This window comes from Pan paniscus, chromosome 4 (genome assembly GCF_029289425.2).
Source record: "Pan paniscus chromosome 4, NHGRI_mPanPan1-v2.0_pri, whole genome shotgun sequence".
Classification (NCBI taxonomy): Eukaryota; Metazoa; Chordata; class Mammalia; order Primates; family Hominidae; genus Pan; species Pan paniscus.
The window spans coordinates 165,417,984-165,440,489 of record NC_073253.2 but is presented as its reverse complement, the minus strand read 5'-3'; the positions used below and the strand labels follow the sequence as shown (position 1 = coordinate 165,440,489).

Below are 22,506 nucleotides of genomic sequence, written 5' to 3'. Positions count from 1 at the left end.
CAGAGATTAGAATTAGCAGACAAGGAGAATGTTGAGTGTATTTCATGTGTTCTAAAAGTTAAATTTGGGCATAAGAAATTAAAAAAAAGACCCAAACAGAACTTCTAGAAATGTAAACTATAAAATCTGAGATTAGAAATACACTGCTTGGGATTAACAGCAGATTAGATATTGCAAAAGAAAATAGTAGTAGACATGAAGATACAGTGATAGAAATTGTCCAAATTGAAACACACAGAGAAAAAAAACTAAAACAAAACACTGAAAAGAGCATCAAGGGGCCAGGCACGGTGGCTCACGCCTGTAATCCCAGCACTTTGGGAGGCTGAGGTGGGCGGATCACCTGAGTTCAGGATTTTGAGACCAGCCTGGCCAATATGACAAAACCCCATCTCTACTAAAAATACAAAAATTTGCCAGGCTTGGTGGCGGGCGACTGTAGTTCCAGCTACTGAAGAGGCTGAGGCAGGAGAATCACTTGAACCCGGGAGGTGGAGGCTGCAGTGAGCTGAGATGGCACCACTGTACTCCAGCCTGGGTGACAGAGCAAGACTCCATCTCAAAAAAAAAAAAAAAAAGCATCACGGAACTTTGGGACAATTTCAAAGAACCAAATATATATCTAAAGTCCCCAAAGGAGAGGAAAGAATGTGTATGTGAGTGAGGAAGGAGAGACAGAAATAAAACACTTGAAGACATAATGGCTAAAAATTTTTCAAACTGGATGAAAATTATAAACCCACAGATCCAAGAGGCTCAACAAACCCCAAATCTAAGAAACAGGAAGAAAACTAGCTCTGAGACACATCACAATCAAATTGCTCAAAACCAATGATAAAAAGAAAATCTTAAAAGCAGTCAGAAAAAAAAAAAGACATATTACATACAGAGGAACAAATGCAAGGATCACAGCAGCTTTCTCGAAAGTAAAATAGCAAAAGAAAAATACTGTCAACCTAGAGTTCAATACTAGGCAAAAATATCTTTCAAAAATGAAGACGAAATAAAGACTTTTTCAGACACACAAAATCTGAACTGTACTGCCACAGGTGCTTTTTAAAAGTCCTTCAAGTGGAAAGGGATGTGTACATAGGAATGAAGGGTGCCAGAAATGGTAACTACTTAGGTCTGTGTATGTACGTGGCCCTTGAGGGCATTTGAGTTTGCATCTTGTGGTCCCTATACAAGATTAATATTTCAATAATACTTTATTCATTTAATGAACTGCTGTTAGATAACTACAATGTGTCAGGCCTTTGTTAAAATTATTCAGGCTGCAAAGACATGGGACAGAATCCTCATCCTCAGGACACTCACATTCTAAAGGGAGGTCAGACAGACAAGCAAAGCAATTACACTACAATTACAACAGTGCAATGGTACATGCATGCACAAGTTCAAGCACTCGTAGGAAGGCAGGAGTAATTTTCCCCACGGTATTCAGGGCAGACAAGGGAGGAAAGGACCCTAAGTTAAATCTTGAAATAGGAAGGATGGATTGTAGGACATTCTAGAAATGGGAACATATTACAGAGGCACCACCCAGTGTGCCTGGTGGAGCGGCAGCGGGGCAGAGCAGCTGGGGCATATACCTGGGGGAGTGGAAAGCAAAGAGGCTGAAGTGAGTGGTTGTGGGGTGTGTCCCTCAATTTATAAAGGTCCCGTGAGCCATTCTCAGGAGCCAGAGAGTGTTAGTGAAGTGAGCATCAAGGTAAATTTGTGTCTTATCTCTGTCCAGGGCATGTAAGTGATGATTTGGAGGACAGCCCAGCTGGGGACATGGGACTGAGTTAGTTGGTGGTGACCAAGATCCTGCCAGTGAGCTAGGAGCCTCCCCTAGGGCTGTAGCTATGAAGATGGGGGGATGGAAGAGATTTAATCAGAACAGTGGAAGGACAGAGATAAAGAAGGCACTTTCAGCTTGGAAGATCCTTTTTCATCTTAAGGCTAAGCTCAACTGATGTCTTCTGGCTTTTTTGAGAGCCTGGAGAAAGTGGTAGGGGTGGGAAATGGTTTCTGGTTAGTGTGGACGGGAGAATTATCAACACATTGCAAATGGGCTGGGGTGGGATCTTTCTTTAGCTCTCTGGAAACTAAAACAAAAGCTTGGCCTGCGATGTAATCCCCTCCTCCAATGTGTTTGAATGTGCACCCTAGAAAGACTGTGAAGCCTGCCCATAGAACATGAAGGGTTAATATGGAGAATGATGGAGAAAATATCAAGGGAAGGTCCAGGCTGCCCTGATGAGGTGACTTAGAGACTCACTGTCCCTCTTGGCAGAAATATATAACAAGGACCAATTCCAGCTCTACTTCCAATGAGATGTGTGACCTGGGACACAGCCCTAGACCACCCTCAGCTTCCTAAACTATAAAAGGAAGGAATGGGTTAGAGAGACTCTACAAGCTCACCAATTTTAAGTGCTACTATTTGGGGTATAAATAGGCAGACAGGAGAGCTTAGTGAGAAAAAGCGCAGGCTCTGAGGTCAGATGCTTGAGACCCAATCCTTCCATTCACAGGCTGTGAGACTTGAGGGCAAGCTAGCTCAGCTCTCCGAGCCTCAGCTTCCTTATCTGTATAATGCTAATAATGATAGACCCTACCTCAGAGGGTTAATGGGAAAATTAGGGGAAATAATGGGAAAATAACAATATGCACTGAATAAGTGTTGGCTATTCTCACTTTATGTGAAATCCCAATTAGAACAATTTTAGCTTTTTAACTATTCTATCTTTCTGGAGAGGAGGAATTAAAGAATAGAGAGGACGTAGGGTTTTGGAGTGAGGGAGATCCAGGCTCTAAAGCTGACTTTGCCTCCCACCAGCTGTAGGACCTTGGGGAAGTCATTTAGGCAATCAGAGCCTCAGCTTCCTTGTCTGTAGAAGGGAAAAGAGCTAACTTTTCAGGAGTGGGGAATATTAAAGGAGGCAGCACACAGAAATTGCCTGGTGCTGTCCTGGATACTTACAGGTGTTCAATACTTTATTCATTCCATCTCTTGTACATAAGTTTATTTGTCTTGATCATTACCCCAAAGGCCTTTGGAAAAGAAATTGTGTTCATGTACAGAAAACCAAAACAATATTACATTCTTCTGAATGTCTCTATTTCCTTCCCTGAAGTTTACGATATAAGTATTAAATAGATTTTTAAGAAGGTAAGTTGTGGTAAGGAAGGCTCTCTCAGCCTGAAAATACAGTCACTCTCTCAGGACATGGTTGATCCCAAGACACCTGCAACATTGTAAAGGTGGAGGATTTTTAAAGAAAAAAAATGAAGGCTCCCTTTATAGGGCCTAGGTTGGCCCTCATGGTACAGCTGACAACGGTCTGGTTAAATCGACAGAATACACGAATACACGTTCAAATCTGCTGGTGCCTATTTGAAGTTCATTAAAGGATGGGATGTTATAAGTTTTATATTTAAATCCACAGTGTAACTTTATGGAGAAGAGAGTGACGGGGTGGGTGGTGCAGGCAGCAATTAGGTATTGGATGATGCTCTTTCTGCTGGTTCTCCCTGTAGCCATTACCAGTGGTGCAATTAGGCTGGGAAAACCTAAGACTCAAGCTGAGAAGTAATGCAGAAATATTTGTCTGTCTTCCTGTAAGGCTGTGAGTCTAATGGCAGAAACAACGTACTGAGGCATCTCCTTTGTACCTATTTCTCCACCTGAGACAGAGAAGACAGGAAAGGTGTGGAGGAAGGGACGCAGAGGCGAAAGGAACATTCTCATGCCTGTTAAAGAATGTGGCCACTCAAACGCCTGTAATCCCAGCACTTTGGGAGGCCAAGGCGGGCGGATCACAAGGTCAGGAGATCGAGACCATCCTGGCTAACACAGTGAAACGCTGTTTCTACTAAAAATACAAAACAATTAGCCGAGTGTGGTGGCAGGCACCTGTAGTCCCAGCTACTCGGGAGGCTGAGGCAGGAGAATGGCGTGAACCCAGGAAGCAGAACTTGCAGTGAGCCAAGATCGTGGCACTGCACTCCAGCCTGGGGGACAGAGCAAGACTCCGTCTCAAAAAAAAAAAAAAAAAAAAAAAAAAGAAGTATGGCCAGACCTCAGCAAAACCAAAACAGGGCCTCTCTCCAACATGGTCCTCCCCTGTCCCATTCAGTGGCTAATTGCCGTCCAGGGACCCAGCTCTTGTCAGTCCTCAAGGGACCTGCCACAGGAAAGGTGCCTCCCTTGGCTGTCCCTTCTTCTCTTCCAGTGAGAGCCCACAGCACTCGACGTGAAGCCTCCTCTCCCCATAAATGCTGGTCACGTGCCTTTAGACAGATGCCTCCCTCAGAGCCTTGCCTATTATTATTATTATTTTTTTTTGAGATGGAGTTTCACTCTTGTTGCCCAGACTGGAGTGCAGTGGCGCAATCTTGGCTCACTGCAACCTCCGCCTCCTGGGTTCAAGCGATTCTCCTGCCTCGGCCTCCCGAGTAGCTGGGATTACAGGCATCACCATGCCTGGCTAATTTTTGTATTGTTAGCAGAGATGGGGTTTTGCCATGTTGGCCAGGCTGGTCTCGAACTCCTGACCTCAAGTGAACCACCTGCCTCAGCCTCCCAAAGTGCTGGGATTACAGGCATGAGCCACCACACCTGGCCAGCCCTGCCTTTTTTATTTGTAAAAATGAGAATAATTATACTTGTCTACCAGGAAAATGGTCGTGAGGCACCAGGAAAAACACTCCATGTAAAACTACAGGGGTAGGGGACATGGGTGACAAGTAAGGAGAACACTGTGTCCTCAAATTATTATGTCCTACTCTTACACTCTCGACCGAGGCCTCAGGTGATGGTGAAAGGCTCCTTCCTGAGTCTTAAAACATCTGGCTGACCCCGGCTTCTCAGGTGACAAGGATAGAATTTAGAAGGTTTGGCTCTTGGTTCAAGGGGGCTGGTCTTTAAAGACGGAAAGAACACTTTGTTCCTTGGAAGGAGGATTGGAATGCAGAGCGAGAGCAGGGCTGGGAGTGGGAATGTGTGCAGGGAGGAGGGGTGGGGAGGAGAAGGAGAGTTCCAGGGTCCCACTGAGAGAACAGGGCAGGGGGAGAGGCATCTGCCCTACCCAGGACCCGGGAGCCTTGTCCCAGGAGGGACCAGCAGGCAGTCTGAAATCTGAGCCCAGGGAATAAGGCTCCCACTGTGGGAGGGCTTTGGTCAGAAGTTGGCCAAAGCTCTTACTATGTGAGCTGTGGCAAGAATGCGCTCTACATCATAAGCCAGTATACAGCTACACGTGCCACAGTAGAGGAAACAAAGATGGAATTTTCACAGGACAATGCCTATTCTTACTGCATGCTTTGTGCACTGATATTTTCTATTCTATACCCCTTCCCTTCCCCACTCTCTCTCTCCCTCCTTTTCCACCTGCCTGGCAGCCTTCTTTTCTTGTATAGTTTCTTTCCTCTTGTGTCATCAGCAAAGTTGATTTCTAGACCCACTAGTGGGGCTTCCTTCACTGTTGTTCAAGTGTGGGGGAGAATTAAAGGGCTATATCAGAGGCCAGCTAAGGCCCCGCATACCCCAACTCTCCTGTTTCACTCCCTTCATAATCACAAATTTCCTTCTCCTGCCTTTCCTTCTCCTCCTTTTTTAAAACAAGCAAGCAAACAAACAATTTCATTAGTGTCAAGAATAACAGGATTTATTTCACAAGCTTTTTGGATCATAATAAAAATCACCTGGGGGCCGGTTGATGTCACTGAGCCTCAGGCTTCTCCTCGGAGAGTCTGTTCAGGTAGGTCTAGGCTGGGCCTGGTGATCAGTGTTTGCAACAGGTACAACTAAGTAATCATGATGATCAGGCCCATCAGGGATTCCCTAATCAGGTTTAACCCCTGTATTGTGCTGATAAGGAATCTGGGGCCAAGTGAGGGCAGCTGCCTTGTCTGAGATCACACAGTGGGCGCCACCCTTGGGGCCAGACATTGTAGTTAGACTGTCTGTGCCTGCAGGCCCTGTACCTTGTACATTACCAGGAGAGACCTTAGACTGAGAAGATGAAGACTGGCCCCCACCATGCTGTAAGTTAGGGATGCAGCTGGGCTGGAACCTAGGTCATTGTGGAATGCTGCCTTCCTACAAGGGGCTGGCTTCCTGGGGGGAGGTTCAGCCCATTTCCAGGGCCAGCTAGTTCCTTAAACAAAGGCAAGCAGAGAGGACTGCTGTCTGTGGCTGCCCAGCCCCCATCACTTCTTGCTCTGGTCCTGAGCGAGGCCTGGGGTTTATGGGGTGAAGGGAGAATGAGTCACCTCCCTCCACTCACTGTCACTTGGTCCTCTGGGGTAGGGTGTAATTTGAAGGTTTGCACCTAGCAATAGCCATAGCAACCACCTCCCTGCTATGCCCACCATCACTGTTGCACCGTCCACCAGACCCTGGCAGTGGTCCCACAGGCTTGGAAGGTGCTTTCTCTAGCCCATTAAAGCAGGAGGACCCTGGGAGCCCACACTTTGCTGCAAGCCAACTGCCAGGACCTGTTCTGCCCCCACTCAGCTATTTGCTGCTCCTCTGCTGAGGCCTGCGGTTTGACATTTCCTTCCTCACCCAATTCGAGCCCCGGCAGCCTCCAGCCTGGCTGCTAGAGATACTGGTGAGAGGCAACACCGCAGAGAGCAGGAGGTTCTTTCAAGATCCAAAGCAGCCTTGTGAGCTGGTCAGAGCCCTGTCAAACTCTGTAGGAGGAGGGCGTTGAGGTGAGCCTCAGTCCCACCTCGCTCAAGTCATTACTGAAATGTCACCTCCTCAGTGAGTCCTGATCATTTTAAATGGCAACCGCATCCCACCCCTGCACTCCCATCCCCCTCCCCAGCCCCCCACCCCTGCACTCCCATCCCCCCCAGCCCCCCACCCCTGCACTCCCATCCCCCTCCCCAGCCCCCCACCCCTGCACTCCCATCCCCCCAGCCCCCCACCCCTGCACTCCCATCCCCCTCACCAGCACCCCACCCCTGCACTCCCATCCCCCCCAGCCCCTCACCCCTGCACTCCCATCCCCCTCACCAGCCCCCCACCCCTGCACTCCCATCCCCCTCCCCAGCCCCCAACTCTGCATGTGCATGGTGCATATGCAACACATTTCACCTCCTTAAAGTTTCCTCTCCACTAGCAGGGATCTTTGTCTGTTTTGCTCATTGATGCACCTTGAGCACTTCTAAGTTCCCAGCACTTAGAAGGCCCTCAGTGCACATTGTTGAATAAACAGGTGACAGAATGGGAGTGGCTGCTGTAGCCAGCACCACCTGACACGGCCAGGACACAGGACACTAACGGGGCTCCCTTGCCAGCTCTGTAGGAGTCCTTTTATCCCACATGCCCATCGTCTTCTTGAAACAACCACTTAAGGGAACCAAAAAGAACCATGTCACAAGCATTCTGACGGCATGGTCAGGAGGCAACTAGGAAGCCCCCGCTGCTGCCCTTAAAGCCTCTCTCTCTCTGCCCAGTCACAAAAGCCTGGAGTTGTCAACAATATTATTACAGAGAGTAAACCTTTCCCTCCCCTTTCTCCTTCTCTTTCCTCTTAAGTACCAGTGTGTTTATCAAAATTTGTTTATCCTATTGCTCTAATGAGGTAGGAGGTTGGATACCATTTCTTTCTTTTTTTTTTTTTTTTTTTTGAGACGAAGTTTTGCCCCTGTCCCCAGGCTGGAGTGCAGTGGCGTGATCTCAGCTCACTGCAACCTCTGACTCCCAGGTTCAAGCGGTTCTCCTGCCTCAGCCTCCTGAGTAGCTGGGATTACAGGCGTGCACCATGCCTGACTAATTTTTGTAGTTTTAGTAGAGACGGGGTTTCACCATGTTGGCCAGGCTGGTCTCGAACTCCTGACCTCAGTGATCTGCTCACCTCAGCCTCCTGAAGTGCTAGGATTATAGGCGTGAGCCACCGCGCCCAGCCTGGAGCCCATATCTTGGGAGAAATGAAGGAGTTGAGGGGCAGGGGAGGTGATGGAGAAATCGAGAAATGGTGGCTGCTAAGGACTTCCTTTGCTAACTTAGCAAGTTTATTTTAGGCTAAACTTGTTACTTTGAGATGGTCATTAAGCAGAAGAAATAGAGATCATGAGCCGTTCTCATAGGCAGGCCAGGGACTCAACAGTATCTGCCTCCAGAGAGCTTGCAGCAGAAAGGGAACTGACACAGGGGTGTGTGCGTTGAAAGGGCACTGGCTTGGAAATTAGAAAGGCTAGCTTGTGGTGCTGGTGTGAGTTGTGGGAAAAGGGGTGGCCTTTACCACTAACTACTATGTGGCTTCAAGCTACTCCCTTTTTTTTTTTTTTTTTTTTTTTTTTTTAAGATGGAGTCTCCCTCTGTCACCAGGCTGGAGTGCAGTGGTGTGATCTCGGCTCACTGCAACCTCCGCCTCCCAGGTTCAAGTGATTCTCCTGCCTCAGTCTCCCAAGTAGCTGGGACCACAGGCACGTGCCACCATGCCCAGCTTTTTTTTGTATTTTTAGTAGAGACGAGACGGGGTTTCACCATGTTGGCCAGGATGGTCTCGATCTCTTGACTTCATGATCCGCCATCTGCCATCTCCTCTGTAAAATGAAATTGGACTGATAATCTGAGGTTCCTTCCAGTTGCCCCAAATCTCGAGGAAACACTAAGCCTATTGACTACTAAGGGTCTCGCTGGTCTCATCAGTGGGTACTAAGTGGGGCTGGAGTCTCGAGTTCTGGATATCTGAGAGACTGGAATGGATGCTCGTTGCTAGGGCATGCTGGAGATATGGTTCTGTCGGCAAAGCCCTCCTGCCCCAGCTCCCCCAGCTCCATCCTGGGATTTGGGGATTTGCTAGTTCTGACATGAAGGAACCCAGGGACTAAGAGTATCTTCAAGTGTCTTGGTCAAAGCTGGCCTCAAGGGCATGAGTGATTCAGGGAGTCTCTCATTCTGCAACCCCTGCCTTTATAGAGAATACCTCCCCAAACTTTTATAAGAATCCGCATCACCAAGTGGGAGTCCGGGAGGGGAAGATGGAAGGAGAAGGCAGGCCACAGAACAGCCCACTAGAGGTTGTGATAAGAAATCTCCAAGGAGCAGCTGATTCCTGTGGGTCTAGATGATGGTCTGAAGATTCTTAGGAACAAGACAGCACTGCCAGGTCATGCAAAAGCCAGGGGACCTCAGCCCCAGGAACAGTAAGACAAGAAAATACACAGCTATCGTATCCAGATCCTAAGGCTCCTGATTTTTGGAGGGAAAGCCAGGTGTGAGCTGACAAGTCTTTAAGGGGGAGCTCTGAGCTGGACTTGGAAGGCTCAGCCAGACACAGATCAGCAAGGAGGAGAGAGGGCTTCCTGGACAGGAGGAAGGTCTGGCCCGGGGAATAAGATGGCAAGTTCTGGGAGGAAGTGAAGAGCAGAGGGTCCCTGCAGAGGTGACAAAGAGGAGGCTGGCCAAAGTTGGCCCTGGTGCCCCAAGTTTCTATAGACCAGGGGATATCAAGGGTCAGGGGGAAGGTTGAGACTGAGAGATGGTTTTGTCTCTTCATCTGTCTCTTTATCTTGCAGGATTCTCAGTAAGTTAAGTCAGGAAATCAACAAGAACGAAGAGAGGAGGAGCATCTTCACACGCAAGTGAGTGGGGCTGGTGTAAGGAAACGCAAGATTTTTCAGTACCGAGTTGAACCTTAAAAGGGAGGCACAGAACTGTTTTTGCCCTACTTTTTGATCTGCATTTGTCCCCTGAATCCCAGGTGTCTGGAAGATGGTGTCCAGCGAGGGGAAGGGGTTCCCTCCCCTGCCCTGCATCCTGTCCCTGGGTCTGGGACATCAGGGGAACTTCCTCTACAGCATCAGACAGTCATGAGCTTCCAGTCATGCCACTGATGTGGCTTGGTGATTTCCAGAATTTTCAGGGTATCCTAGCCCCAGTTGCTGAGCAGCAAGGATACAAACCTCTCTTGAGCAGTGAGACATGCCCTCCACTGGGGACTCCCTCTCGCTGGACCAGGTTGAGGAAAGAGGGAGATCCCCTTAAATCGATAAGACCATTAATGCAGTGCTATTTGCCTTTGCAGACCCCAAGTCCCGCGGTTTCCTGAAGAGACAGGTAAAGCTCTCAGGGCTCAGAGGTGATTGCTTTAGGAGGTGATAGGTATTTCAGTTTTCTTGCCTTTCTGGTTCCCGGGGCTCCTCGAGTTCATTCAGGTGACCTTACTGACTTGTCTGTCAGCCAATTCTTACCCAGAAAAGGGTTTGGGTCTAGATGGAGGGGAGATCTTGCTCTGCAGGCCACCTGGCTTATGGCCCCTGTTCTGCTGGGACCATCTTCAGAGACACACTGAGGAGCTCTGGGAGCTCTGTAGAGGAAAACAGAGGGACCCCACCTCTGAGTGAGCACCTGAGCTTAGCTAGTCCCCCTGCATCTGAGTTTTTAAAGCAGCTTTTCTTTTTTCTTTTTTCTTTTTTTTTTTTTTTTGAGACAGAGTCTCGCTCTGTCGCCCAGGCTGGAGTGCAGTGGCGCGATCTCGGCTCACTGCAAGCTCCGCCTCCCGGGTTCACGCCATTCTCCTGCCTCAGCCTCCCGAGTAGCTGGGACTACAGGCGCCCGCCACCATGCCCAGCTACTTTTTTTGTATTTTTAGTAGAGACGGGGTTTCACCATGTCAGCCAGGATGGTCTCGATCTCCTGACCTTGTGATCTGCCCGCCTTGGCCTCCCAAAGTGCTAGGATTACAGTAAAGCAGCTTTTCAACTGTTCAATTGCACATAGTGTTGCAATGCAGATTCCTGGGGCCCGGCCTGTCCCACTGAGTCAGAAGCAGTAGGCATAGGCCCCCAGGTATCTACAGGTCTTAAAGCACTTCCTAAGTCACTGTTACACACGAGAAAGGTTGAGAACCATCACCACCCCCTGGTTCTCTGGTAGAATGAGCACCTTGGGCAGGGTCGCTGGAGCTGACAGTAAGTGGCTAAACCCGCAGGGGTGTGGGAGGTAGGTGGAGGCCAGGGAAGGGGCATTGGTGAGGGAAAGCATCAGATGGGGAAGCTGCTTTGACTTTCCTTCAAGTGGTGGCTTTCTTCAGTGCTGATGGTGGTGTCATTTCCTTCCACAGAAAGCCACGAAGAGGACAATGGGGGCTGGTCGTCCTTTGTGAGTATGGTGTGGGCTGTTCTTGCACCTTTACAGCAGTGTCCAGGGCAGCTTTGTGATAAGGAGCCAGGATGGAGCCAAGTGAAGCGGGGCTCTAACATGATGCCAGCACACCCACCCAGGGCCCAGAAAAGGTGCTCTGCATAGGGCCAGACAGGAAATAGTTTTGGCTTTGGGAGCCATGCACTCTCTGTCTCAGCTACTCAACTCTGCTACTGGAGCACAAAAGCAGCCACAGACAATGAGCAAACAAACAGGCTTGGCTTTGCGCCCATAAACCTTCATTTACAAACACAGAGGGTGGGCTGCACGTGGCCCTAGGCTGTACTTTGCTGACTGCACTTCACCCACTGTTACCACCCCCCACCCACTACCCCCCGTCTCCAAAAATGGACACTCCTAGAAATCTACTCTCAAGTAGCTTTTCTCATGGACTTAAGTCCCCATCGGTGACACGGAGGGAAAAGAACTTCAGAACCGACTGTTAGCCCTGAAAAGACCTCAAAGAGGGTGCAATCCAGTTGATTTTTACATTGAAAGGTCACAGTTCCCCCTCTGAGAGTCTGACGGATTATACAACCCCTCCCCAGGAACCTGTATACACAGTCACCACCCATGAAGCAGTCTCAGGCTAAGAACTCTATTATGGACCGTAGCCCAATCTGTTCATTTTACAGATGAGGCAACTGAGTCCACAGGAGAGCAGAACGTGACGTGCGTAGAACACAAAGTTAGTTAGAGGCAGACCTAGGACCCAGGTAACCAGACCCTCAGTCACGTGGGCCTTCTGGTAAGAGGCCACCTCTAGTGCCTTCAGAAGGCAGAAACAAACTGTCCCTTGACCTATTGGGATCCTGGTAAAAGAAAGTATTTAATTTGAAAAAAAAACAAAAAAAAGATTTAGCTAAGTTTATGCTTTCTACCTGAAAATGAAGGAATTTGAAAGATTTCTTTGGTACAAAGGGGAAATAGCCCAGAGTTTCTGCTGGAATGTTTCTGTTTACTCACAGAGGCAGAATCCTTGCCATGCAGCCTTTCTTGTGCTGTGCCTGAGGATAGTCTTTGATCCTCTCTGTAAACTGAGGGCTTCCATTCACTAGTGGCTATAGAGCTTGGCAGCTGCATTATGTGCCCAGCTCTTTGCAAGGGCATACTGGGAAATGAGTGGAGATAAAGGACCCAATCATAAGCATTTTACAGTATGGATACCCCATTTTAAAAAGGTAAACTGAGGCACGATGCAATTTTTTTTTTTTTTTTTTTTAAGGAGTTTATTTGAGCAAACAGTGATTCATGAATCAGGCAGCACCAAACCAGAAGGAGGCTTTGCTGAAGAAGGATGAGGGACAAGCATTTATAAAGTGAATGTAGATGTAATACAAAGAAAATATTTGGACCGGGTGCGGTGGCTTACACTTGTAATCCCAACACTTTGGGAGGCCAAAGCGGGCGGATCACAAGATCAAGAGATCGAGACCATCCTGGTCAACATGGTGAAACCCCATCTCTACTAAAAAATACAAAAATTAGCTGGGCGTGGTGGTGCGTGCCTGTAGTCCCAGCTACTTGGGAGGCTGAGGCAGGAGAATTGCTTGAACCCGGGAGGCGGAGGTTGCAGTAAGCCGAGATTGCACCACTGCACTACTCCAGCCTGGTGACAGAGCGAGACTCCATCTCAAAAAAAAAAAAAAGAAAAGAAAATATTTGATGGGTTACAGTTATAACCGATCTCATTTAGTCTATCTTGCTGGAAAGCTCCTAGTTATATAATTATAAGTTGGCTGGCTACTTCTGATTGGTTGGGCTTAAGTTCTGTTTTTCTTTAATACAGGCATTTACAAGAAATAGCTCAAGTTAACTTTTGCTTATGCTGCAAATCAAGTAAGGTTTAGGTCACTGATGAGGCCCAACTGGTTTTGTCTGCTCAGGGATTCTTCAGGCCTGGTCTCCATTTTAATTTACTTTAACACACATATGGCAGAATATAATTAGCAACAACACCATGCATACAAATTTAGGAGCCAAATGATTGGGAGAAAATAATTGTTCTAGAAGCAGAGAGGAAAATTCTGTCATTTGAGAAAGGTTGATGGGGTAAAGAGCTGGTGTAAAGTCAGGAATGACGGGCCTAGGGTAGACAGGGTGAGGGAAGGGTCAGCAGCCTGGAGGGAGGCCACGTGCCTGCGGACCTCCATGCTGAGGCTCTTGATCTGAAGCAGCATTACTCTGGGGCTCTGCCCACCTGCTCCTAAAGTTATAAGAACCCTGACAGGGCAGGACAAAGTCTTTTTTTGGAGTTGGGAAGGCACCCAATGCTCACTTTGCCCCTCTGTTGTTGATGTTTTTAATATTCCTCAAGTCAAAAACAAACACAGGACTCTCTCAACAGAACAACGTAAAGACAGTCTGCCTGAGGCCACCCAAAGCTGTCAGGATTTCTAGGACACTGGAACATTTCTTTCCTCAAAAAGTGGCCACTTCCCATTGCTTTTTCCCACACTGCCCTTGAGTGTTGAGGTCTGGGCTCATTGACTCACCCCCTGGACTTTGGCATGACCGTGATGAGCGCTCATCACTGCTGCTGATGATGCTGCCTTTGCTTGGGAGGTCATTCTGATGCTCGTTCACCTTCATGGACTGCTTCAAAGGCAAGCACCCAGCACCTCCGGCTTACTTTCCCTGAGACCCAGGAAGAAGCAAAAATAAAATACAATAAAAAATCTAAAATTTAGAGATTCTTTCCAAGAGAGCAGCTTCAAACTCAGTGTCAGATTTCATGAATAATGGATGTGTTGATACACTCAACTTTCAGCAAAAAGAACAGCACAGCCTCTGACGGTCCCCTCCTAGACACAACTTAATCTGCCTTCCACTTAACAGGCTTTGTTTATCTGTTTTTCCCCTTAGCCGGGCCTTCAACGCTGCACCAGGTTATAATGAGAGGACATTTTTTGAGCACAGGCACCCTTGAACAGAAATGGCAATTAACTAGTATCATCACAAATGCGCCAGGCCTTTAGTCTTTCTCATGGTGATGCCTGGAGCAAAAAATGTGTTTACTCAAGACAGAGCCTATTCCGGTACCTTCTATTCCAGCATCCTTCCCCTTTCTTCTCTGTCTGTTGTGCAGAAAGGTGTTGTGTAAAAAGGTGGTCCGAAGACCTTCACCAAGGTCTCAAGTCCATGACTTGCTGCCCCTGTGGTACGGTGCTCCCTGACCTCAGATTCCTCATCTGTAAAATGGGAGTAACCATCTTCAGGCTGCCTGGCCCCGGGTTATACTGTTGTGAGGCTTGGCAGGGAGAGAGTAGGCACAGGCACATCGAGGGCCACAGAGCCTCTACAAACTGCACTGTCCCTATCACTGTGTGGGCAGGAAGAAGACGATTATGAAAGTCCCAATGATGACCAGGATGGGGAGGATGATGGAGACTATGAGTCCCCCAATGAGGAGGAAGAGGCACCCGCGGAAGATGACGCGGATTATGAGCCGCCACCCTCCAATGACGAGGAAGCTCTGCAGAACTCCATCCTGCCTGCCAAGCCTTTCCCCAACTCCAACTCCATGTACATCGGTAAGGGCCCGTTTCCGGATTTTCTGGCCCGAGCAGCCCAAAGCCAAGCTCGCCACTGCTGCATGGAAGGCTGATGCCCCAGCTTGCCCATGTAGCAGAAAGCGCTGGGTCTCGATATCTGCTCAGCTTCTTAACAGCTATGTGGCTTTGTACAAGTAACTCTGTCTCTCTGGGCCTCAATTTCCTCATCTGTGAAATAGGATAATAAATGTACAGACCACATAGGTTTGCTGTGAGGACTACTAAGACTGCAACCAATGCTTGCCTATGGTGGCTGATATCAGCATTGAACTACCACCTAAGGCTATTTGGCAGTTTCAACTCATTCTGCAGTTTACTCAGGTACTCCAAGAGTACTTTCCTGTTCCTCCCCATCTTTTGACCAAATTATAGTTACATGGCATTATTATGCTAGAATAAACATGAAGATGTTGAGTAGGGTTTGACTATAACTTTAAAAAATATTAGATGGTGTTTATGATTTTTATTGTCTATCTGTCCTTTTAGCCCACTTCTCTCTCCATTCATTCAACAAACATTGTTGATCTGCTGGGAGCCCAGGCCCCATTCTCAGTGCTTAGAAATGATCAGGAAAGAAGACATAGCCCCTGCCTCCTGGGGCTTACATTCTAGTAGTGGTGTTGACAGAAAATAAACAAATATATTCTTAAATAATATACTTTCAGAGAGTACGCTGAAAATTGAAGGTCAGTACCACAAAAAACGAATACCATTTAATCCTTTATGCGGTATAACCCATTTCCATTTTAAAGCCCTTTCACAAAATGCTGTCTCAATATCTCATGGTGGTTTTTAAACATCTGTGTAATAAGGACAACCATGATCAAGTCTGTTTGATATACAGGGAAGTGGAGGTCCGGAAAAGCAATGGATGAGTCAGTTGTTGAGTGCCTTGTGTGTGCCAGTCATTAAGATACAGAGTGAATAAGACAGCCCTCGCCAAGGGACTGACAGTCTGGCAGGTGACGCACCCTCCAACAAATGAGCCATGAGGTTACTTGGTGAAACCGTGATACAGAGGCAGGAAGACAAGCACAGATGAGGCTGGAGCGTTTGCCTGAGGGTGTATCTTTAAGCTGTGATATTAAACCAAAGTTAAAGGATAAATACAAGTTGGCCAAGTGGAAATGGATGTGGTAAGGGAAGAACATTTGAAGCAGTAGAAATGGCTGTGCAAAGGCCCCGAGGCTCAAAGGAGCATGGCCTATTAGAGAAGCTGAGAGATGGCCAGTGAAGGTGGAGCAGGGTGGAATTAGATCAGGCTGGGCCTTGCTCCTACCCTCTTCCCTGTGGAAGAGCTGCACCTCCCCAAGGCTGGGACTAGAGTCAGGCAAGAGAGGCACCCAGGGCACAAAGTGTAAGGAGGCCCTACCCACTCACCCCTCTTGCTTGATGGTCTTGTCCTAGCCTTTCCCTGTCAAAGGGGTAGGAAATTGCCAGCCTGTCAACCTGGCCTAGGGACACTTCCCTGGAGATGTGGATAATGTGAGTTTCTGCCCAGATAATGTGAGTTTCTGCTCAAGACAAATCTAGCTTCCACTTAAGAGTCTGTGGTCTGGTAACAGAAGTTGGTGACCAGCTCCTCCCTTTATGGGAAGAGATGAGCAAAATGAGGAAGTGTCAGGGAGGAGGTAGCCCAGGACACTGGAGAGGGGAAGGAAGGGCAGACAGAACAAGATCCCTATGGCAGTGAGAGCTGACTTCACCCTGCACAGGCAGCTGGGTGTGCCTGTGAGATTTTTGGCATGTGTGTGTGTCTGTGTGCACTCGTGTCTCTGTGTATGCAGGTGTGTGCATATATATGCATGTGTGTGCATGCATGTGTGCACATGTGTATATCTGTGTGTCTGCATACAGAGGTATGCGTATGTTTACTTCTTACTAAATTGTCTGAAAATCCTCCCTTCCAGTTCTGGCTGAGCTGGTTACAAAGAGGCCTTTCTTGATTGGCAAAATCTCTGATAAATACCTATTCCTGTGAAATGCAAAGAAAGCTGAGCCTGTGTATAAGGAGAGTGACACAAACTAGGACAGAAAAAATGGGCAGGGAGGGGTGGGTGAGATCCAGGCTGGGTCTCCCCGTGGCTGGGGCTCGTGTGGGCCTGGGGGTCAAGGATCATGCACCCCCGGTGCCCCGAGCTGCATATCTGTTCCTGGAGACCCCTGAGCTTCGCCGACACTCCCCTTTCACTTTAATAACCTTGTGTTTCCACAGACCGGCCCCCCTCTGGGAAAACCCCCCAGCAGCCTCCTGTGCCCCCCCAGAGACCGATGGCCGCCCTCCCGCCCCCACCAGCCGGCAGGAATCACTCGGTAGGCCTCCTCCCGTTCTTTTACAGTACTTGGTGTCCACTGCAGTTATTTCCTCTGCCAGAGAGAAAAATAAAACTATAAACATCTTTATCTCATTCTAATTTTGTAAGAAAAGATTATAATCTTTTCCCTCGGCTGGGGAAAGGCAAACCCAAGCATTCACACGTGTTTCTTTTTTGGGGTAAAATACTGGTGGTTTTTATTTACTTCCCACTATTTGAGAGAAGTGAAAACTGTAAAATAAACCCAAAGAGAACCGAATTAAGTCCGTGGCACCTACTGGTGTTGCCTGGGTACCGAGCCTTCCTCTCTCCTGCAAAAAGACTTGCGCCACCTTCTGGCCGGCACCTGAAATTCCAAGGACAGGAGCCTTCAGACCGGAGGAGACAGAGGTAGCAAACCCCGTTTTCTCCTTCTTCGAGCATACAGCCCGGTCCTTATGAATCTGATAAGTTCGCAGAGTGACCCTGAGAAGCTCAGACTAAGGACTTGATAGTTAGGAATGTGTTCCCTTCACAAGTTTATCTACAGATGTATATTGCTTTTGAGATTTGAAGACCTTCTTTTGAGATGCAGGATTCACTTATTTAATCAGCAAATATTGTCTGAGCAGCTACTATGTGCCAAGCAGAGTTCTAGGCGTTGGGGATAAAGTGTGAACAAGATAAATAAGGTCCCTGCTTTCATAAAACTCAACTAAGGCTAGTTATCAGACGGTAGACAGATGTCTGAAAGAGATCATTTGAGTAGTTATGTGTGGTTCGGGGGACGGAAGACCAGGTAACATGACGGTATGGGGGGGGGAGGTGACAAGGACCTGGGACAGAATGAGCCAGTTGTGGGAAGAGCCGGGAGAAGAACGTTCTAGGCAGAGGGAAACAAGTGTAGGGATGCCAAAGAGGGCATAACCTTGAGATTTTCCAGGAACTGCAAGAAGATTCTATGGTAGGGACCCCATGAGTACTGAGAAGGGATCACAGGAAAGAGTTGAGAGGGCAGACATGGGCCAGCTCAGGCAGGGCCTCGCAGGACATTAACGAGTTTCAATTTTGTTTCTAATGTGATAGGAGCCACTGGAAGTCTTAGCAGGAAAGTGACATGCTCACTCTGCTGCCTGCAGAAAACAGCTTGCGTGGCAGAGTCTAGAACAGGGAGCTCAGATAGGAGGCTACTGCGGTAGTTCAGTGAAGAAATGGACATGGATGTTTGTAGGCAGAACATGAAGATGAGGAAAAGTGAGCAGATCCAGACAGGTTTTGGGAGTGCAGGCTCTTGCTGATGTATTGGAAGTGCTTCCTAACGTTTGGATCTTTATGCAGCCACTGCCCCCACCCCAGACCAACCACGAAGAACCCAGCAGAAGCAGAAACCACAAAACGGCAAAGCGTGAGTACAAGGGCTGCTCTCTCTTGCCCTGTTCCCACCAGGCACTCCCCTAGCCCCGCCCAACCCCCAGCCGACTGCTTTCTTCTTTTAATTGATGTCAGCCTTTTCCCCTTCCAGTCCCTGCTCCTTCAATAGACAGAAGCACGAAACCTCCCCTAGATCGTTCATTAGCTCCGTTTGATAGAGAACCCTTCACACTAGGTGGGTATGATTCACATTTAATGCATAGTAATAATGATAAGCTGTTATAAAGTGCTTCCTGCATACGTTTCACATGTACCATCTCATTTAACTATGGCCACAATACTAGGAAGTGGAGACTAGTAGAATCATCCTCATTTTACAGATAAGGAAACGGAGACACAAAGAGGTACCTTCCCAAGATCACACAGCTACCAAGTGATGGGAGTAGAGACCAAAACCCATATCAGCCTCATTAGAAAGCTCCTGCTTGCAGCTTCTGGGGGCTGTGCTGCTTCTCTATGTGATGTGGATGATCTGTGTATACAAATCCCATTGTCCTTCAGCCAAGAGGCTTTAGGGTACAGAGAGAGGACCTGAATTGAGACAAAAGGGTTGGGGGAGCTGTTGTCTGCTGCCTTGCCTGCTACTTAATAGCTCACAGACCACAGGGATGTTAGTTTTTCAGAGCTCAATCTCCTAATCTGTAAGGTGGATGTTCTGTACATAGAAAATGCTTTATAAATCCCTAAGGTGCTATTCAAATGTCAGGGATGTTTTTGTTTTAGGTATGCAATTGACCAAACATTGGGTATACCACAGTGCTTTTTCTTCACAATTTACGCAGAATATTCTTGGATTGCAGTTACCTTCACGTGGAGCTATTTTCAATTCAATTCTTAGCTACCATTTATTGAGCAACTGCTATGGGGCAAGTGCTCTACCTACCACAAATACACCTACAGTATCTCTAATCCTCACACCAACTCAACAAAGGAGGTGCATTTTTAACCTCACTTCTCAGATGATAAAATTAAGGGTCAAAGAAGTTGAATAATTTGCCTAAATTTGCTTAAATTCGAACACTTGTCTTTCTGACTTCTAAATGGGGGCTCTTTTCCACCATATCAGGCTGCAGTTGAGGACCCTGGGTTTTAACTTGCTGTGAACTACTTGAGTCTGAGTAAGGAACTCTGCAACTGAACGGAAAGGAGCCCAGAATCCCAGCTGCCCCCACCCCTCTCTTGGCTATGCTCTGAGCAAGGCATTTAGCTTTCTGTGGCCTCAATCCCTTTTTGTCTGTCAGCAAAATGACTTTCAGTTCTTGGATATGAGGCTGCTGCTCGCTGCTCTTTCCCCGAACTACATCACAGCTCTGCTGTGTCATGCAAAGCTGTGCTGGCTGGTTTGGCTTGGAATTGTCTGCTGTAGAGAGCTGTATAATTACATGGAAATGAAGATAGATTTGACTTCAGATTCCAACCCTGCTCACTACCATGAGCTGAGACATCAGAAAAGTGGAACACTGACATCAAATCCTTCACAATCACCTCCTGACACAAAAGTTATTCTTTTAAAATATTCTTTTTTTCTATATTTAAAAGCATTTTTAAATGACACACTTTTCTGACAATTTCTGTTTTACCCTTGAATTAGTCCCTTTTCTGTGATGTTTTGGAAGAATTACTGTCTTCTTAAAATGTTTACACCCCACATGAGACTTTTAACATGCTCAGAGAATATGCAAAAATTGGCAAATTTTGCCGGGCATGGTGGCTCATGCCTGTAATCCCAGCACTTTGGGAGGCTGAGGCGGGCAGATCACAACGTCAGGAGATGGAGACCATCCTGGCTAACACGGTGAAACCCCGTCTCTATTAAAAATACAAAAAATTAACCAGGCATGGTGGTGGGCACCTGCAGTCCCAGCTACTCAGGAGGCTGAGGCAGGAGAATGGCGTGAACCTGGGAGGCAGAGCTTGCAGTGAGCCGAGATCGTGCCACTGCACTCCAGCCTGGGCGACAGAGCGAGACTCTGTCTCAAAAAAAAAAAAAAAATTGGCAAATTTTGAAATACTTATTCAGGCCAAAGAATATAAATTTAAGTTTCCTGGGTGCCCCTCTAAAGTAGAGGTTCCACCCCAAACCAAACTTTTATAAGCATCTTTTATACCGTCAAAACTCTCCCCATTACCAGCAAGCTCCTTTTTATTTTTATTTTTTTAGTTTTAGTTTTTTTTGAGTCAGGGTCTCACTCTGTTGCCTAGGCTGGAGTGCAGTGACAGCATCATAGCTCATTACGGCTTCAAACTCCTCGGGTCAAGCAATCCTTCTTCTCCAGCCTCCCAAGGGGCTGAGGTTACAGGTGCATGTCCCCATGCCTGGCTAATTTTAAATATTCTGTAGAGACTGGGGTTTCCCTGTGTTCACCAGGCTGATCTTGAACTCCTGGCCTCAAGTGATTCTCCTGTCTTGGCCTCCCAACAGGCATGAGCCACCGCACTCAGTGTCAGTAAGCTCTTCACAGTGAGGCAATATTTTTATCATGGGCCTGGCATGTACTTGGTCCTTAAAGAATAAATCACGTTGTGAAAATACAACTCCAGGGAGATAATATCACCATTCGCCATAGGGCATTAACTGTGCCTGGGTGTGGAAGGAAGGGAAAGAAAGGCGAGTTAACAAACAATTGTCAGCCCACATGGACCATATCAAAGTCAAAATAAAAACGCAGAGGCAAATCTCTAAATTTGTTTTATTTAGGAAGAAAGAATTGCGATTTGGGGCAATTGGTCTTCAGGGTCTTCAGTATGTCTGAGGAACAAGAAGAAGATTGGAGGTTTTATAAAAAAAGAGAAGTGTTACATATCGCTCATTGAGGAAGTTCATCGGTTCTGGGGGCTGGCAAGTTTTGATTGGTGAGCAATGGCAGAGGGCAAAATTAATCTTTGAGTTGCAGCTGATTATTTCAGCAACTACTAGACGAAACTGGTTTCAGGTTACAGCAGGCAGTTTCAGCAGCCAACCTCGCATAGAATCACATTTCTGGAGCAATGTTATGTGTCCTGAGTGCTTTTCCCTCTGGCTTCTCGACTCTGTTTTCCTTGGAGGTGATAAAACTCCCAATTTGTATGATCAACTTTCACAATCAAGTGCCTGATCCTGCATACAAATTGTCACCCAATTCTTATGGCAAACCTATAGAGTTTTAATCTATAATCTTCAATTTAGAGATGATAACATTGGAACTCAAAAACCTTCAATAACTTGTTCTTGGTCATGTAGGATTTGCTTCTAGACCTGGTTGAATTTTGTTAGTAATACTTTCATCACATTGAAGACAAAGGGCATATTTATTCTAGGGGACTTTAGATAGAATACAAATTAAATTACTTTGAATAACTTTGTGATGCACAATTATCAAGTACACCTGGCATTTCTTCAGGGAGCCTGAATATCATCCGTTCTAGAAGAAAAGCAAAACAAACAAACAATACTAACAAAAAACAAGCAGACAAAAAAGATTTGCAGCATACCAGGAGAATCTCCTGAAATGCTCTCCCCAAGTGAAAAGTTTTTTCAGAAGCTAAGTGGAGTGCTTCATTTAATATCAAGTATTTCACAGAATTGGATAAAAGTTACCCTCTCCGTGGCAAGTGGATTTATTTCACATATAAAAATAAAACTTAGGCTGCAGAAGAAATACTTTGGCCAATTAAAGAGGCATAAAATCCCAAGGAAACATTAATCCTTTTGATCATCAGTTATATAAAAGAAAATGTGATTTTATTTAAAAAAAGCACAGAATCCACAACACTACTTGTATGTACACAAAGCTGTGTGACCTTCAAATTAAATGGTCAAGCCATTTAATTTCTCTGAGCTTATAAAATTTGGTGGTCTCTAACGGACCCTTCCTAGTCTGAAGTTTCTGATTCTTTAATGCTTAAACCCCATCAACCCCCAAAAGGGTTCAGACTCATAGTTTCATCAAACTGTGTTTTTAAACCTCATGCTTATGAAGTTCTGAACTCATGGCCCATCTGCTCTCTGTCATTTACAGGAAAGAAACCACCATTTTCTGACAAGGTAAGCTGTGAACTTGTTTTTTGGTTGTGTTTGTTTGTTTCACATCTTGTC

The 22,506-nt window shown here is 46.9% G+C and overlaps 1 protein-coding gene across 1 annotated transcript in view; it reads left to right on the top strand.

Moving 5' to 3' along the window:
* LCP2 (lymphocyte cytosolic protein 2) overlaps positions 1 to 22,506 on the top strand; it is a 49,833-nt gene that overhangs the window by 12,410 nt on the left and 14,917 nt on the right. Inside the window, exons 4-11 of the mRNA XM_034960931.2 lie at positions 9,526 to 9,591; positions 10,035 to 10,066; positions 11,073 to 11,110; positions 14,487 to 14,685; positions 16,922 to 17,019; positions 18,339 to 18,405; positions 18,523 to 18,606; positions 22,430 to 22,455. Of these exons, the coding sequence (XP_034816822.1) occupies positions 9,526 to 9,591; positions 10,035 to 10,066; positions 11,073 to 11,110; positions 14,487 to 14,685; positions 16,922 to 17,019; positions 18,339 to 18,405; positions 18,523 to 18,606; positions 22,430 to 22,455 (610 nt within the window). The remainder of the gene's footprint in view (positions 1 to 9,525; positions 9,592 to 10,034; positions 10,067 to 11,072; positions 11,111 to 14,486; positions 14,686 to 16,921; positions 17,020 to 18,338; positions 18,406 to 18,522; positions 18,607 to 22,429; positions 22,456 to 22,506) is intronic.